Source organism: Canis lupus, chromosome 8, assembly GCF_011100685.1.
Source record: "Canis lupus familiaris isolate Mischka breed German Shepherd chromosome 8, alternate assembly UU_Cfam_GSD_1.0, whole genome shotgun sequence".
Lineage (NCBI taxonomy): Eukaryota > Metazoa > Chordata > Mammalia > Carnivora > Canidae > Canis > Canis lupus.
In genome coordinates this window covers 70,822,940-70,840,893 of record NC_049229.1, presented here as the reverse complement: position 1 = coordinate 70,840,893, position 17,954 = coordinate 70,822,940, and the positions used below count along the sequence as shown (strand labels likewise).

Genomic DNA, 17,954 nt, shown 5'->3' with positions numbered 1-17,954 from the left:
CCCCACCTCGGCCACACCTCCCAGGGCCACCGCTGCCTTGGAAACACGTGCACCCTTCACGTCCATGTCATCCACTGGCCTTTATTGTTTTGGCTGAAGTGTGTTCTCCAGGAGGCGAGTGTGCTGTGCCCTGTGTGTGGGCCGGGAGGGCGTGCGTGGTGTGGGCGTGCATGTTGTGGTGTGTGTGCGCGTGGGTGCTGCAGCCTGGCACAGACCAGCACCCCACTCTCCGACACGGCCTTGGTTTCCCCACTGGGGTGTCCAGCACGGAATGTGTGCCGGAACTCGTGTCCCTGTGATGACCACAAGCTGGCCCAGGACCCCCCTCAGTGGCAGGGAGCACTGACCCCCGGGTTGTCCCCACGGCGGGCCAGGAGCGCCAGGGGACGCAGGCCTCGGCAGGAGCTCAGAGGCACTGCCGCTCTGGCAACGGCTCCACATCACTCGGCCGAGGCTGTGGGTTCTGGAACAGACGGAAACAAACATGGATGAAAGCAAGTGTGGTTGTCCGAGCCGGCCCGGCATGTCTGGACGAGGGCTGATGAGGCGTGGCCGAGAGCGAGCGACTCCGAAACCACTGTGTCCGCCACCGTCCCGGCCTCCTCCCTCCTGAGCAGCCCTGCCCCAGGCTCCTTCAGATGACCTCCCACTCGTCCTCCAGGTCCTCGGGGTGGGGGGTGGTGGCGTGGCTGCTCGGGGCGCCGTGCGAGTGGCTGAAAGTCCTCGTCAGCCGCTGGAGGAGGTAGCCGGGGGGGCCCACTGCCCACAGCTCATCGGACGAGGTCACTGCAGGGACGAGAGCCGCCGCACGATCGTTAGTCACCCAGCCCGGGCAGCAGGCACAAGTGGGGTCAGGGCTGGCTCCACATCCTGACGCGGCACTTTCTAGCTCTGGGCTCCGGATCCACCACCCTCAATCTGTGCCCCAGCTCCCCTGGCTCTAAAGTGGGTGGCCCCGGTCCTGGGACACTCTGGCCAGTGGGGTGCGGGATGCCCTCCTTCGGGTGTGACCCTCAGCGATCTGGAGAGCAAGCCCCGTGGGAGCAGCCTCCTGTGGAGGCCCCACTGACCTCGCCCAGGGGAGCCCTGAACCTGATGAGAGCCATGCAGCCCCGAGCCTTGCGGAGCCCTGGCACTTGCCTGTGAAACACGTCACGTTGCCAGGTATTTTCTTCCAATAGTCTCCTGCAGGGTTCTTGTCGGTGACGCCGTACCGCCGGGCAAGATCACCATTGGGGCAGCGGGCCCACACGGTCCTGGTGCTCAGTGCCAGCTGGCAGGCCTGCAACCCTGCACGTGAACAGGGTGTCCGTCTGTCCTCAGCCCCGGCTGCGGAGAGGACAGGCCACCCCCTCCCACGAGGCCGCTCTCTCACATCACTGGGCCCTGTCGACCAGGAAGGCCCCTTGCTGGCCGTGCCCTGCACTGCAGGACTCGGAGTGGGGGCTGAGGGAAAGGGTGCCCCACCGGCAGTGTGAGCCACGCCACCAAGGGCCCAAGGCCACAGGGCACACGGGTCCGGGCCATCTGGGAACAAACATCCCACAAAGAACCCCAAGGGCATAGGGCTGGCTGCAGTCCTGCAATGCTGGGTCCCTCAAGGAATATTCCGTTAGACACCTGTTGTCACCTGCCTCAGTAGGACAGGCTGCCTGAAGGACCAGGTGCCCAGGGGAGGGGCAGCCACGCCACGCTCGCGTTTCTACCTGGCACGTGCTCCCAGTCGGTCCCCACTGGCATCTCTTCGGTGATTCCAGCTCGGACGTGCACGTTCCACCTGCTGTCGAGCGCCCACAGCATCTGGTCGTTGGGACTGGAGTGGACGCTGACCAGTGTGACCCCAGCAGGCTGCAAGCAGGAAGAGACTTTCCTCAGGGGAGGAGGTGGGGGGCATGTTATTTTTGGAGAGAGCAAGGACAGAAGGTTTGGAGCCCCAGGGGGAAGCAGAGTGGACCTCGTCCTGCCCTCTGAGCGCGGCCTGCCACGTCTGGCAAACCCAGCCTGAGGAACCTCCCACCAAACCAGGAAGCCCAGCTCGTCAGCGACAGCATGTCCTGAGGGACAGAGAGGCCGAGATGGGCCAGATGACAGGAGGTGCAAGAGGTGCACATGGGGTCCTGGGCTGGGACGGGCAGGCGGCGGGAAAGGACAGCGACGGAAGAGCACCGTGTCCACACCGTCCCCGATGGGGACATCATCACCTGATGGCAGGTGACGCCCAAATGGCAAGGCCAGCTCTGGGGAACACGGGCCTCAGGGCCGGGCCTTGGGGGGGCCTCACGCGTGCGCACGCAGCCTCAGGCTCACAGCTTCATGCTCACACAGAGGCGCACACGGCAGAGTGTGAACAGCGGCTGAATCTGGATGAAGCGTCTATCAGGCTTTACTGAAATACACCTGCAGGGTTTCTGTTGGCTTTGAGTTTTTTCAAGATAAAAACTTTAATTAAAAAAAATTAGAGGGGGCAGCCTGGGTAGCTCAGCGGTTTAGCGCCTGCCTTCGGCCCAGGGCATGATCCAGGGTCCTGGGATCGAGTCCCACGTCGGACTCCCTGCATGGAGCCTGCTTCTCCCTCTGCCTGTGTCTCTGCCTCTCTCTCTCTCTCTCTCTCTGTGCTTCTCATAAATAAATAAAAAAATTAAAAAAAAAACTACAGAAATGGGGGACCTGGGTGGTGCCGTTTAAGCATCCGACACTTGATTTCAGCTCAGGTCATGATCTCAGGGTCGTGGGATCCAGCCCCGCGCTGGGCTCCGTGCTCAGTAGACTCTGCTTAGTACAGTCTCTCCCTCTCCCTCTGCCCCCTCACGTGTTCCCCTCATGTGTTCCCCCTCCTACTAAAATAAGTAAATAAAATATTTTTAAAAATCATAGAAATAAAACCAAGGTATGCTATCACTGTGGTGGGCGCTGTGGGAGAGGTACACAGCAGGCAGCACGTGACACCCCTGGGAGCTCCATCGAGAGCGTGGACGGCTCGGGGGCGAGTGGTGGGCCTCCCCACACACTCTGAGCCTTTGCCTCCACTCTGCTTCTCATACACACGGGACAGGCTGAAGGCAAGGCTGACATCACAGAGCGGCTGTGTCACTGCAGGAAATGGGGACTGGCGGGCAAGAAGGTCCGTGGCCCTGCCCGCCTCGCTTCGGCACAGCTGTCTGCAGGGTCCAGCCTCTGGTCAGCAGCAGTGCTGCTCAGGACCGACCCTGGGGTCGGCTGTCCTCCCCCTAGCGACTGGCGCTGTCCATTTGCCCTGGGCCTCTTGGTCCCGGTTACATCCCTGGTCTTGGGCTCTGCCTTCCTGGTCTGCCTCAACCGGACCCAGAGCAGTCACCGGCGGACACTCGCGGCTGACACGCCTCTGCCGCTCTGTGCTTCCTCCTCCTGGCTACGGTGAACGCAGTCCCGGGGCTTCCTGTCGTCATCTGACACCACACAACTGCCAGTCCGGCCGCCAGGCGCTCTCGGGCACGTGGGCAGAGGGGCTCACCTTGCTCTCCGCCCCGTCAAGGCGGCCGGGGGCTCCGGGCCGCAGCTGCTGGCTGGCTGGGTGGATGATGGACCAGCCTGTGAGGAGGGAGGGCCACCGGGTGGCCAGCAGCGAGCTCCCGGGGCGAGGCCTTCAGCCGATGGGAGGCCAGGGGACACGGGGAACAGCAGAGGGAGGCGCGGCCGCTTCTCTAGAGCGTGGCTACTGGCTCTGCGTCACCACCCACCCTCGGGAGCCCCACCATCTGCCTTGCCTGCTGCGTGGCCCTCAAAATAACGTCCAGCGCTTTCGGAGTTGGGGAGGCCTGAAGCTGCTCTGGCACACTGCCAGAGACCGGGCGCTTCCCACCTCCCTCCCAACCTGGGCCTGACTCGGGCTGCTCCAAACTTCTCCCTTACATGGAGCGCACAGGCACACGAGTGGCCACGCGCTCCCAGCCTCGCAGCAGGGCCATCTGTCCATCTGTAGCGTTTCAAGAGAGAACAGGCATCTGTCCTAAGAGACCTATTAGCAAAGTGCTCCCTCCTTGGCCGCGTGCGAGGAACCCGGGCTCCGCTCATCAGGCTGCAGACAGCAGGCCCGGGGAGCCTCGGGGAGCACCCAGCCTGCGCAGGGGACAGGATCGGCCAGGCAGGAAACATAAGGCTTTTGAAGACTAGTTTCAGGTGAGGACAGGTGCTATCAAGAAATAAAAGGAGCACTGTGCTGGAGGAGGCAGCCCTGTGGCAGGGCACGGCCAGGAGAGGAGGCGGCTGAGGGACGAGGGGCCAGCGCGGGAGGCTCAGTGGGGAGCAAGTGTGTCGGGGAGGGGTCGTGCAATTTATTCTACAAGCTTTTAGTGACCACGCTACCAAACCAGTCCCTGCGGAGGACAGGGGGCTGAGATGCCGCTGAGGCTTGGCACATCCCCACACAATAGTCACCAACATAAAACAGAACAGCATATAAAACCTGGAGTCCCTTCCGAGCGCCAAGCCACAGACGCACAGGTGAGGTCGGAGGGAGCCCCCGCCACTTCCCCGTCCCCTGGGCAGCCACGCACAAAGCCACAGCGCCTGCCCCTGCTCTGGGCTCTGAAGGGCGCTAATGTCCAGTGTGCCTGGGCCTTCCCCTCCGGGAGTACACACACCTGTTTGGTCAGCTTGTTTACTCCACCCTTGTTTGGCCATGAAATCCCCTCTGTTACACATTACACCTACTTCATCCCATGACCTGGGGTTCCCTTTGGGAAGTGCTGCTCTAGGCCCAGCCCTGCCCCATTCCGTGGAGGACGGACGATGGGGGCTCCAGGGAGCTGAGGGAGAGGCAGGCGCTAGGTGGAGGGAAGAATACGCGTCCTCTGTAGCACGTGGGCACGTACTGCATACGGCCCCACTGACACCAGATCTGTCCCCCTCCTGGAATCTGATCTGTGACTTCTCTGTCCAACAACACATGGCAGAAATAACTTGATGGCAGGCCGAACGTGGTCTCTGGGTTCCCATCAGAGCCTGCACAGTGGGGTGTGCAGGGGCCACGTGGAGGTGGAGGGAGGCGCACAGAGAGGCTGTCCACGCACACACTGCCTACATCCGAGGGGAAGCAATAATTTACCGTCTGAAGCCATTAACTTTCGGGGCAGTGTGCTGGGGACAGCAGAACAACGGGAGGACACAGAAGGCTGTGATGGGCCAGGGAAGAAAGAATTGGGGTGACATGATGGGGAGACAGCAAGAGAGGGCGGGCAGAGAAAGCCCCGAGAAAGAGGCAGGCCGGGGAGGGGGAGGACGAAGAGAGGCCATCAGACAGCCAGGCCGTGCCCTTCTCTTCCCCTCCATCCTCAGGCTCCGCCGTCCCCTACATGTCTCTCGGTGGCCCTCCGCCTTGCTGGGGGGCTGCCCATAGTTCTCCCTCCTGCAGCCCCCCCTGTGGCAGCCTTCCCAGGACCCCAGGGGCCCACAGAATGCAGTGGGGCTTCCTCTCGCAGCCCAGGCTCAGCCTGAGTCCGCACGTCCTCTGCGTCTAGCCACCATTCCCTTCCCGCACACTGGCCCCCTGCATGCCCTCCTCCCTCCGCCTGGCAGGCCCTGAGCCTCACCCCACTCCAGTGCCTGCCCACAGAGCTCCGGCCTGGCCTGGCGAGGTATACCCGCCTGCAGGCAGAGCCACTTCTTGTCACTTCTGGGGTTGCTGAGGAGTGCTGGCAGGATGCTCGCACTGCTCCCTGCTGAGGCGTCATCTGGGCCAAGTTCTTTGCTTGCTCTCATCCAATAAAAGGACAACTTTTTATCAAAGGATCACATGCATCCAAAAAAGCACACAAATCCTAAGTGTACAGCTCAGTGGGTTTTCATAATCTGAGCACGGCCGTGTAACCGCACCCAGTTACCACCCCCCGCTCTCCACACCCCACACAGGACTTGCACCTGACTCCGATGGAGCAGGTGGAACGGAGGCTGCATCTCAAAGAGGTAATGGCCCTCCCCAGGGGGAGGCCTGCCCACAGGATAGCCCAGGGGAGGCCAGGGGAGAGGGAGGACGCAGGCCAGTTCTCAAAGGACAGAGGCGCCCAAGTGGCAGAATAAAAGCACGCAGGGATGCCAGTAACTGCACAGTAAAAGAGGAAGAGCAACACGTCCTTAGGGACAGACCTCATGAAGCACAGCATCTTGCAGCGTTTCCCAGACTGGGTCCCATGGAACACCATGCCACCCCCACAGGGGTGCTCCTGCTACCTTAGCTCTTGGACTGTCTGCCTCCTGAACATTTCCGAGTGGGGTCACTCAATCATGTACTGGACAGCACGCCAGGCCCTGTGCTAGGCACCAGGGGAAACCTCAAATGCAAACAAACCACACATCCCTGCCCCCAGGAGCTTCCATTCCACTGTGAGGGCTGGGTGGGCAGGAAGGGTTCCCTGACCTGGCCATCCTGGGAAGGCAAGCCGGGCAGTCTCAGTGAGTGCAGAGCCTGGAGACAGGTGCAGGTTTGGGAATGGAAAGGAGGTGGGGCGGCCGGAGCCCAGGGACAGCAGGGAGAGGTCAGAGGGTGTCAGGGCCACAGGCTGAGGGAGGAAGTGGACTTCATGCTGAGTGAAGTGAGAAGCCACTAGATGGTTCTAAAAACAAGAGTAGCACAAAATGACCCTGGCTGTCATGAGGCCGGACCTCAGGGAGGCCTGGGTGGAACGGGCACCTTGTTCCAGAATCCAGGTGAGACGAGAGATGGCCTGGCCCCAGGGTGGTGGTGGATGGCCTCAGAGCAGGCCTGCAAGGTGGGGGGCATGGGGTCTGCTGAAGGACCAGCCAGGGCAGGGCTGCCCTGCTTATCTGGATCCCTCAGAGCCCTCGGCACACTCGGGTTGATAAACATAAACATGAGCACAGCGGCTGCTGAGTCAGACAGTGAAGACAGGGAGAAATAACCTGACGTCCTTTCCAAAAGAAGAGAACAAATGGCTGAAAAGTTGGTGAAATGGGGGCTTGCTCTGCTGGCTGCTGAGAGGGTGGGCAGTGGAGAAGCCCGGTCTGCCACATGGTCACGAGTGAATGCCCGAGAGCCAGCCTGACCAGTGGGGCTGCACGTGTCCTAGGGTCAGAAACCAGGAAAATCATGGGAGCTAAAAGCAAATGACTTCCTCTTTCTCTGGAGCAGACGGTGTCTAACAGGGTCATTCCCAGTGGGAGACAATGGAGGGTTTGGGGAGCAGGGACCCCTGGGTGCTCACATACAACGAGCAGTCATGGGCTCTGCTGTGGCTCACCTGGCAACGGCACTTGTCACCCAATTCATTAGCAGCCTCCCTGGGCCTTTGCTGAATTTATTTTATGAACTCAGGTTTTTTCTTTGGTAATTGTCACCTTTGGATTTGTTCTTTTGTTCATGGACTACTGTTCACATTTTTTAAAATTGGAGTATAATCACCATACGGTGCTATATTAGCTTCAGGTGTACAACACAGTGATTCAACTCTTCCATACGTCCCCAGGGCTCCCACCGTGTGGTCGCCACCTGTCACCGAACAACGTGATTACATACTGTCGACTAGGTCCCCTGTGCTGTACTTTTCATCTCCGTGACTTATTTCATAAATGGAAGTTTGTGCCTCTCAATCCCTTCACCTATGTCACCCATCCCTAAGACTGTTTCTGTGAAAAGCACTGACGTAAGCCTAGGTGCCTCCATGAGGACAGCTGGAGTGCAATGTCCCTGGGCCTCCTCTGAAGACAGCCGAGGGCTTCTGACAGCGCGTGGGGCCCTCAGGTTTACTGGCTGTGCTGCTGCGTGAGAGGGACTCACATCGTCTTCTTGTCGGCACCACAGAGTCTGGGGGCTAAGTGAGCCCACGCATTTCAACGGACAAAACTGAGCACATCAGAGCCTTCTGGACAGAGTGGGCATGACTCAGGATCCCAGTGGTCTGCTAGTGAACAAAATAAACTCTCAACCACTAGGCCGTACCCTTCTATAGACTTGTTAGAGAAATGTGAAAAACAAAATAAGAAGGAATTGTAAAAAGTGATTTTGAGGACACTTACTGTTAATACTTTATTTTTAGCTTCTTTCCTATGTAAAGCTTTTTATTTAAAAAAAATCTGGCTTATGTCATTTTGTGTTCTGCTTTTGGCTCAGTTCACAATATACGAAGCTTTTCCCCCATGCCACCACAGCTGTGATTCCAACAGTGGCTCTCCCCCAGTCACCCAGGGGGCTCTGGAAAACACACCTGGGCCTTGCATCAGGTGCTCTCAGGAGGGCCCGGGCCTTGGCATTTATGATGCCATCATTCTGGGGCACAGTTCCCTGATGGTGCGGCTGGGGGCTCCTTGAAAACATCTATACCCAATGGGATAGTAACAGAGTGGCAAGCAGGAAGGGCTGGACACTGGTATCGAGTGTGACTCAGAGGTCAGGGGGAAAACAAAACGAGGTCACTAGCAGTTCCTGGAGACCTGAGGGGACAGGGACCAGGCTGCAAAGGGTTAAGAGTGAGAAGTGAACAAAGTGGGACAGGAAGGCAGGGGGGAAGGTATCTAAGCCTCCAGGAGGGGAGGGCACAGGGCCTGCACCCAGTCCCACCCTGGAGGAGTGGAGGACTTCTTCCTTAGGGGCCCTGTCACAGGAAAGGAGGAGACCATGCAGAAGAACCCTCAGCCACTCGGCCCACCAGCCCCACATGCTCCCACTAGCCTCTGGGACACAGAGGCCCTGACAACATACTGTGTCTTAGTGACCTTTGTTTCCTGAAGGAGGATCAAATAGTAGGCTCTGAGAGATGTTTGTTGAAGGAGAGAGAAAGGAGGTTCTGGAAACTCACTGGTGCTTGCCAGCCTGTCAGCTAGGCACTCAGCCACCCACCCACCCATCTACCTTCATCCACCTTCATCCACAGCAGCCTGCCCCTCATGCCTCCACCACGGTCCTACCAACCCATCCAACGGAGATCTACCCAAGCATCTACTGTGTGCCAGGCACAGTGCTAGGTGCTAGGGATCCATTTCCTTGACTCCTGGATATTAAAGTCTGGTGACAGATAGATACATCATTAACCTCACAAAGAAACTTAAGACGGCAACAGGGAAGGCTACTGAATGAGGAATTCTGAGAATGGATGGTGTACGTCAGACCGAGTCCAGGAGGGCAGGAAAGGCTGACCCAGGAATGGACAGCCAACCTGAGGCTGAAGGGCGAGCAGGATTGAGCCAGGGCAGAGGGCCAGGAGAGTGCCAGGTAGAGTGAGAGCACAGGGAAGGAGCGAGCAAGGGACCTGGGGCTGGACACCGGGCCGGGCAGCTGGAGTGGGAAGGGTAGGACAGCACCATATAAGGCTCGCCTGCCTGGATGTTGCAGGAGGATCTGCTGGGGTCCGGGGCTCTGAGACTGAAGGTGTTCAGGGAGGCAGAGGCTTAGAAGAGGGACCAGGGCAGCCGGCAGGAAACAAGACGCAAAGTACAAAAGGCTTCTCGGCGGAATTGAGGACTCAGCAGAGAGCACAGCATCCTGGCCTCTGTGAGAAGAGGGGTAAAGCTGGAGGCAGGATGGAAGACAGGCACCTGCGTAGGGTGATAAGGCAGCAAAGGGTTTCAGAAATGTCCCTCGCCCTCAGCCACTACTCTGAGAGCTCCTGAACACAGCCCAAGACACACACTCTTTCCCAAATGGCAACCAGTGCAAGTCCTGGCCACCTCCCTCCCCACGATAAAGCAGGCCCGGATGCCGAGGCGAGGTGAACGGGTGGCAGTCTGTGAAGAAGCATCACACATGGGCCGACTGCAAAGTAAGAAGCTTGTTTTTGCTGAACCCAAGTCGCTCCGGGGACAAGGTGAGAGAGATCAGGGTCCAGCGGCTCTCAAACCTTACAGCCCAGGATTTGTGTGGGGAACTTATAAAACGGCACATTCCTTATTACTCAGCCATAAAAAAGAATGAAATCTTGCCATTTGTGGAGGGAGCTGGAGGGTATTATGCTAAGTGAAATAAGTCAGTCAGAGTAAGACAAATACCATGTGATTTCACTCGTGTGGAGTTTAAGAAACAAAACAAATGAGCAGAGGGAAAAAGAAAGGGGGGGGGCAGACAAACTAGGAAACAGACTCTTAACTACAGAGAGCACACTGATGGTCACCTGGGGGAGGCCGGGGGGATGGGCAAACAGGTGATGTGGGTGAAGGGGGGCACTTGTGATGAGCACTGGGACATGTATGAAGTGCTGATCACTATATTGTACGCCTGAAACTAATATTTCACTGTATGTGGACTAACTGGAACTCTGAACAAATCAAAGAATGAACGAATGAACAAAAAAATGGCACATTCCTGGGCTTGGGTCAGCCTTTCAGCATCAGACTTTGGGGCTAGGGCCCAGAAATGACTTTTTAGACAAGCACCTCAGGCAATTTTGTTCAGGTTATCTGTGTATTAGCTTTTTTAAAAAATGATTTTATTTGTTTATTTATTTGAGAGACAGAAAGAGAGAGAGAGAGTGTGGTGGGAGGACCAAAGGGAGAAGCAGACTGTGCTGAACACGGAGCCTGATGTGGGGCTGGATCTCACAACCTGAGATCATGGCCTGAGCCTAAATCAAGAGTCAGATGCTCAACCATCTGAGCCACCCAGGCGCCCCTCTGTGGGTTACCTTTTGAGAAACAATGCTCTGCACTTTTCTCAAGAACTGGGGCACCTGGGGGTCTGCCTTCGGCTCAGGTTGTGATCCTGAGGGTCATGGGATCAAGCCCTACATTGGGCTGACTGCTCAGCAGGGAATCTGCTTCTCCCTCTTCTGCTGCTGCTCTTCCTGCACACACACACACACACACACACACTCTCTCTCTCTCTCTCTCTTCTTCTTCTTTCAAATAAATAAATAAAATCTTTAAAAAAGAGAGAAGTAGGCAAGACAATACTACCAAAAGCAGTCTACAGATTTTATTGCAATCTCTACCAAACTCCCAGCTGTTCAGCAAAAATTGAAAGGCAGATCCTAAAATTCATATGGAATTACAAGAGACACTGAGTAGCCAAAAAAAAAAAAAAAAAAGAGAGAGAGAGAGAGAGAGAGAGAGAGAGAGAGAAATTTGGAAGCTTCGCATTTTCTGATTTCAAAACTATTATGTAACAGTGTGGTACTGGCCTAAGGACAGACATATAAATCAATGGAACAGAACTGAGAGTTCAGAAAAAAATCCATACAGTCAAGTGATTTTCAACAAGATTGCAAAGATCATTCAATGAGAAAAGAACAGTCTTTTCAACAAATGGTGCTGGCACAATTGGATTGCACACATGTGAAAGAATGAGGCTGGACACTTAACCTCATACCATATACAAAATTATCTGGAAATGGATCAAAAATAAATATAAGAACTAAATCTGACAGTGGTTTCTTAGATATGATATCAAAGGCAAGAGCAACAAAAAGAAAAAAAAAGAGAAATTGGACTTCACCAAAATGAAAAACTTTTGTGCATCAAAGGGCCCATGAAGAAGGTGAGAACACCGACCACACAATGGGAGAAAATATTTGCAAGCTTCATATCTGATAAGGGTCTAGTGTCCAAAATAAATAAAGAACTCTTACAACCCACAACAAAAACACAAAGAACCCAATGAAAAAATAGGCAAAGGACTTGAACAGACACTTCTCTAAAGAAGACATACAAATGGCCAACAAGAACATGAAAAGATGATCGATGTCATTCGTCATTAGGGACATGTGAATCAAAACCATGCAACAGTATTTCATACCCACTAAGATGACTAGAAAATGGAAAATGGGAAGTTGCAAGTGGAGAGGATGTGGAGAAAGGGGAACCCTTTTACCTGCTGAGGGAATGTAACGTGCTGCAGCCACTGTGGAAAACAGGCAGTTTAACCTCCAAAGGTTAAACACAGAATTACCATATGACCCAGAAATCCCACTCCTACATATATCCCAAAGAACTGGATCAGACGTTCAAACAAAACTTACACGAATGTTCATCGCAACAGTGTTCACAAGAGCCAGAAAGTGGAAACAACCCAAATGTCCGTCAGCTGACACGTGGATAAATGACATGTGGTCTGTCCGCAGTGTGGGACAGCATTCGGCAGAGGTACTGATATGGAGACAACACAGCTGTACCTTGAAAGCGTGAAGCTCCGTGAAAGAAGCCCACTGTAAAAGGCCACCTATGACATAAGTCCCTGTATATGAAACGTCCAGCAGAGGAAGATCCGCACAGAGAAAAAGCAGATGAGTGGTTGCCAGGGCCAGGGTAAGGGGCGCTGGGGAGTGGCTGCTTTGGGCACAGCGTTTCCTTGAAACCTGATGAAAATGTTCTGGAACAAGATGGTGATGAAGGTTACATAACATTATGAATGTGCTCAATGCCACCGATGGTGACTTTTATGTTATATGGACTTTACCACAGATATTAAAAAAAAACAAAACTCGATAAGCCTTGGTTTTCATGATGTAGTACTGTTTTGCAAAATGTTATCACTGGGGAGGCAGGGGAAATGGTACTCAGATCTCTATTATTACAAATGCATGTGAATCTGCAATTATCTCATTAAAAATTTCAAAAACAAAAAAGGCAGCCTAAAATTTTGCCTTACTCATATTCAAAACTTCATAAAAATGGAAAAAAAAAGAATGAAGGGTGCAAATGTAAAATGGAGTAAATCGGAAATTAAGATTTAAAAATCACTTGGATGGACGCCTGGTTGGCTCAGCAGTTGAGCGTCTGCCTTTGGCTCAGAGCGTGATTCTGGAGTCCTGGGATCGAGTCCTACATCGGGCTCCCTGCACGGAGCCTGCTTCTCCCTCTGCCTGTGTCTCTGCCTCTTTCTCTGTGCCTCTCAAGAATAAATAAATAAAATCTTTAAAAATAAAAAAAAATCACTTGGAAATGCTAAGGAATTATGTATAGCTTTGATGTCCTTCCAAAGACTATGTGTGCCCCACTCCTGTTTATTTATTTTATTTTTAAAAAGATATATTTATTGACAGAGAGAGGAGACAGCACAAGTAGGGGGAGCAGCAGAGGGAGAAGCAGGCTCCCCATCGAGCAGGGAGCCCGACACGGGGCTCGACACCAGGACCCTGGGATCACAACCCGAGACTGAACCACCTGGGCACCCCCACTCCTGCTTATTTTTGTGTCTTTCATAGATGAGCTTCAGGGCAGGCATGGAGAGAGAGCACATCCCCTTTCTGGAAGGACGCAGTGATTTAATGGACAAGTCAAAGGGGCTTCTCACAGTAGAAAGCTTCCCTTGATCAAGACCTCATGGGGGGCAGTGGGGTGGGGGTGGGGGAATCAGGCTGCTATCCTGTGTTCTCAAACGATAAATGCTCATTACTAATTATTAGCCATAGACTGTATTTTATTTATTCCAAGTTGCCAGTATTACAGAATAAACCATTACTCTTTCCCACTAATGAGCAAATTCTACAGGCAGAATTTACTTATATGTCGAGATCCCGACCGACATAGAGTTCAAGTGAAGGAGTGAATCCTTGGGATGCATGACTCTGCCCGCCCACCCAGGGCCCACGGGGACTGTCCTCAGATTTAGGGCTTCATCTTATTTGCCAAGGGCAAAGAAACGTTTCTTGCCTTAGACAATGTGAGCTAGAAATGGGACAGATTCTGTTTCCTGATGAAGCCAAGCTTGTTTTTGAGTTACATCCAGGATTTGCTAGCTCTGACCCCAACGCTCTCATCTGGTATCTTCCCCCAAGAACTGGGACTCCAGCTACTGGATCACTTGTGGCAAGACCATAGTCCTAGGAGAAAGGGTTGTGGCGACCAGGTTAAGATTGTCGCCAAAGGTCCTGCTGCCTGCTGGCCATAGCTCTGCCGGTGGCTTCCACCAGCAGGGAAAGGTGGGCAACCTGAAGGCACCTCACCCAGTGACTCACCCCAGAGGTGGGTTTCTGTCTGATTTTACGAGCCTGAGATGCCACGAGGGCAGGGCCTGGCTGACGCCTGGTGCACAGGAGGTTCTTTACGTGCAGTCCTTCGGTGTGTGGAGGCTGCCCAGCGGTGCCCTGCACAGACTGCTCCCAGGCCCCCCTAACAGGTCAGGCCAGCCTTGAGGGCTGCCGGGCACAGCCCCTCCCTGCAGAACAGCCTGCCCCTGTGGTACGCACCCTGCACCCCCACCAGCAGGCAGCACCTCCTCCGGCCTCACGGATGGCCAGGCCCCACAGCACTGGGCTTGGCGTCCCACCTCCCCTTCATGACTTCACCTAAACTCCCCCTTGTGAGTCCACTCTTAGAACCCTCTGTGCTCTGTGAAGCTCAGCCCCCAACTGCCTGCTTCTAGAGCCTTCTGAAAGACACCCTGCTTCCATGGACCAGCCTGGAGGGGCCCCCATCCAGTGTACCCCCCCACCTCATTCCTCTCGCCTGGGCAGACTCAGGCAATTGGCTGCTTCATTTTTCACAGCCCACGAGGCTCCAGGTGTCACCGTGTTTCATAGAGCCCCTGCCTAAGGACTGTTGGTGGAATTGGCATTCTGAGGACAGCACGCCCCAGGCAGCTCCAAATGAGAGGGAGGGCAGGACTAACTCCAGGTCCCACAGAAACGCCTCTAACAAAATCTCTGACTTCTGTTTTAAGGGCTCGCTCAAATGATTTGGGGCTGGAAGGGACCCAGGAGACCAGCTAAACGGGACTCCCTCGTATTCCAAGTGAGCAGTGATGAATCTGATGCTCACAGTAAGGGGCCCAGGGCAGAGCTGAGCCTAGAGATCAGAGTTCTCCCCACTCCCAGAAGGTGAGCTTTCACCCTCGGAAGTGCTCGCACGTGTGCGTGCGCACACACACATGTACAGGTGTGCACATGCACCCCCTTAGCCAGAATGTGAATAAACCTAGGGCAAAAGGAAAAAAAATACATTGAAAACTTTATAGCTAAAGTAAATGTTTGTCTAGACAGATCATCTGGGGATGGGCCTTATGGGAACCTGGATAAAGTTCAGCAGGAACATTTCAGGAACACAGAGGCGGGATAATCAGAGAGCCAGCAAAGTGGCAGCACAAGGGCACACATCTCCCTGGAAGATGCCTGGCAGGGGGCAGTGACCAACCCTCTGGCCACCACCTTCCAGACTCCTCCCCTTTGCTCCTCCCAATATCTCTGTCTCAATGAATCCTCAATCCACCTCACATTTGTGACACATTCTGTGACCTTGACTCTTCCTCGGTGTGCCTCTGGCTGGCGTTCAGACCCTTCCTGGTGCTCACAGTCATGTGGGGCACATGCCTGTCAGGCTGGGACATGGGACAGGGTCCTTGAGTCCATGTGGTCACGTGCATGTTGCAGATTGACAAGGGGGCTGCTGTGGGCCCTGGAAGCCCATGTACCCGGCGGTCCTTTACAGGGAACTGCAGTCTTCCAAAATGAGGAAAAGGCTGAGACTCAGCTATCCCGGAGAAGGGTCACATTTCTTCACAATGGGGCCTGAGGGGGAGAGCTCAAGCACAACCTCTATTCAAATGAGCTACAGGAAAAAGGGCAGCATGGGGAAGAAATAAAGGAAGTAGCCAAAAATTGAGTTTTCCTCAAGTTGGGGCTCTTATTCCAACAGCATCAGACACCATTTCCGGAGGTCCTCTACCTTCATTTGTGGGCAGCTGCACTGAGTTCACCAAACCCTGGATGTGTATGTAAAGGGAACCACATCCTCCTAAGCACCACTCAGATTTCTGAGGGCTAAAGGAGAGTGGACAGGGGACGTGGGCTGGACGACGGAGTGTGGAGTCCAACATGGTAGCTTCTACCCAGGTTCTCAGCACGAGTGTGTCAGAATCAGCTGCGGAGCATGAAATCCCACAGCCTCCTGGGCTGTGACAGCAGAACGAACACACACACCTACCTTCTCACTCCCTCTGCAACACACAGTGAGAACAAGAGCTCAAAAAGGCTCAAACCTCCTTTGCACTGGGAGAATGAGATGGGCAGGCGGCACCTGACCGTGGAAGCGGAAGGTGTGGGGGAGCAGGAAAGGCCTTGGTGAGGCCAGGAGGCCAAGAGCAACCGACCACGAGGAGCCAGCAAAACAGCCCAGCCAGGCCCCCGTGCAGGGAGCCCAGCAAAGCCCCTCACTCCTCCCAGCAGTGGGCCCCACTCTCAGAACCAGGACGGCCAACATCCCAGGCAAGCCTCTGCCACGAAGAAGAGAATGATGCAGAGAACAGGCAACTCCAGGGCATGGAGACCATAAAGAAGAAACTTCAGGAACATCAGCGGGGCAGGGGCGTGGGGGTGGGTGGGGGCGACGATGATGGACACCAGGATGAAGCTGAGAATGTCTTTTAGAAAGCAGGACAAAAGCACAAGAAGAGAAAATGGGAGAGGGGAGAGATGTGGAGGCCGGTTTAGGAAGTCCACAGTACAGAAGTAGGAATTCCCAAGAGAGCAAATAGAGAAAACCGGAGGGTAGAGGCAGGAAGCAGGTCGCCAACAGGGCAGCAGGACACAAACTCTAGGCTGAAAGGCCTATCAGCACAGATGCTAAAATAGGCCCTCCCCGGGGTGCACTGCTGTCTGTTCTCCGAACACTGGCAACAAAGAGATGTTACAAACTTCCAGAGAGAAAAGCAGGTCAGATATTAAGGCCCAGGGATCAGAATGGCTCAGACTTCTCAACAGCAATGCTAGACACCAGGAGATGATAGAGGAAACCCTTCAAAATTCTAAAGGAAAATGATTTCCAACCCAGACTGCTCTACTCAGCCAAGGCCAGGGGCAAATGCCAGCAAAAGATTTTCAAGTTACCTATCGTGAGCCGTTCTCAGGAACCAGTTGGAGGATAAAGCTCACCAAAACAAAAAGGAAGACATGGGATCCAAGAGAGAGGGGACCCAACATGAAAGGCTGTGGGGGGCAAAGGACAATCCCAGGTAGACGGGTGACCGGGCCAGACAGGGGCCAGCCAAAGCCTCCAGGAGAGATCCCTCCAAGAGGATGAACGGCATGGAACCAGATGTGCCTACATGTATGGAGAGGAAATTGAGACAACCGGCAGAGTGTGGAGTTGAATATGAAAAACCACATAGAACACTAGATGGAAGAACGAGACATTTATCGAGTCCAGAGAAAGGAAGAGTCGTACAGACAGGGAAATGCAGTGCAGCATGTCCCCTACCCCAGCACTGTGGACGCGTGTAAGGGGCGCTGTGGCAGGTGGGCAGGCTGGCGGGGGCACCAGATGATGAATTGCTCTGCATCCTTCTCTCCCAGCAGGGAGTCAACACTTAGAGCTAGAAGGATCGAGAGATTGCTCCCTAAGCAGTCATTCAGGCATATGATATTAAAGGGAAGTAGCTCTCCAGAGAGGGGAAAACAGGTAGAACCGAGCCAACACGTTAACCTACGGACTCATGTGCGTGGCTTGGATTAAAACTGACCAACCAGGGGATGCCTGGGTGGCTCAGTGGTTGAATGTCTGCCTTTGGCCCAGGGCGTGATCCCGGGGCTCTGGGATGGAGTCCTGTGCATCAGGCTCCCCACATGGAGCCTGCTTCTCCCGCTGCCTGTGTCTCTGCCTCTCTCTCTCTCTCTCTGTATCTTTCATGAATAAACAAAATCTTAAAAAAACAAATAAATAAAACTGACCAACAGGGACATCTGAACACCACACCAGGACCTCTGAAAACATGCCTCAGATGGTCCTTGGGTGGGTCTCATTCTCCACTTTACCTGGTCAGGAAATGAAGGACCAGTGAGTTTGGGCAACTTTCCCAAGGTCATTTGGTCTCACAGAAAAAAAGGAGTATTAGTTCAGGTTCTTTGGATATAAAGCAATAGGCTCTGCCTCTGGTGGGGATAGTCCTGGCTGGCAGGGCCACCGTGGCTTCCCAGTGCACCGCGCCCCCCTCCGAGAGCGGAGGCCCCTGCAGGCTCCTGGGGAGAAGGCCGGCATGCCCACCTCCTGCCTGTCTGTCTGTGGCAGTTGTGTGCAGACCGGCTGGGAGTGAAGCCCCCTGCAGC

At 54.5% G+C, this 17,954-nt stretch overlaps 1 protein-coding gene across 3 annotated transcripts in view; it reads right to left on the bottom strand.

Annotated features, from left to right (window-relative positions):
* Positions 1-61: 61 nt before the first annotated feature.
* The window catches only part of TECPR2 (tectonin beta-propeller repeat containing 2), a 100,361-nt gene continuing 82,468 nt past the window's right edge, over positions 62-17,954 (bottom strand). For all 3 annotated transcript variants that reach the window (XM_038545785.1, XM_038545787.1, XM_038545786.1), the window contains 3 exons: positions 1,707-1,848; positions 1,141-1,290; positions 62-786 (listed from right to left, as the gene is read on the bottom strand). In XM_038545785.1, coding sequence (XP_038401713.1) covers positions 635-786; positions 1,141-1,290; positions 1,707-1,848 — 444 coding nt within the window. In that variant the 3' untranslated portion in view covers positions 62-634. The remainder of the gene's footprint in view (positions 787-1,140; positions 1,291-1,706; positions 1,849-17,954) is intronic.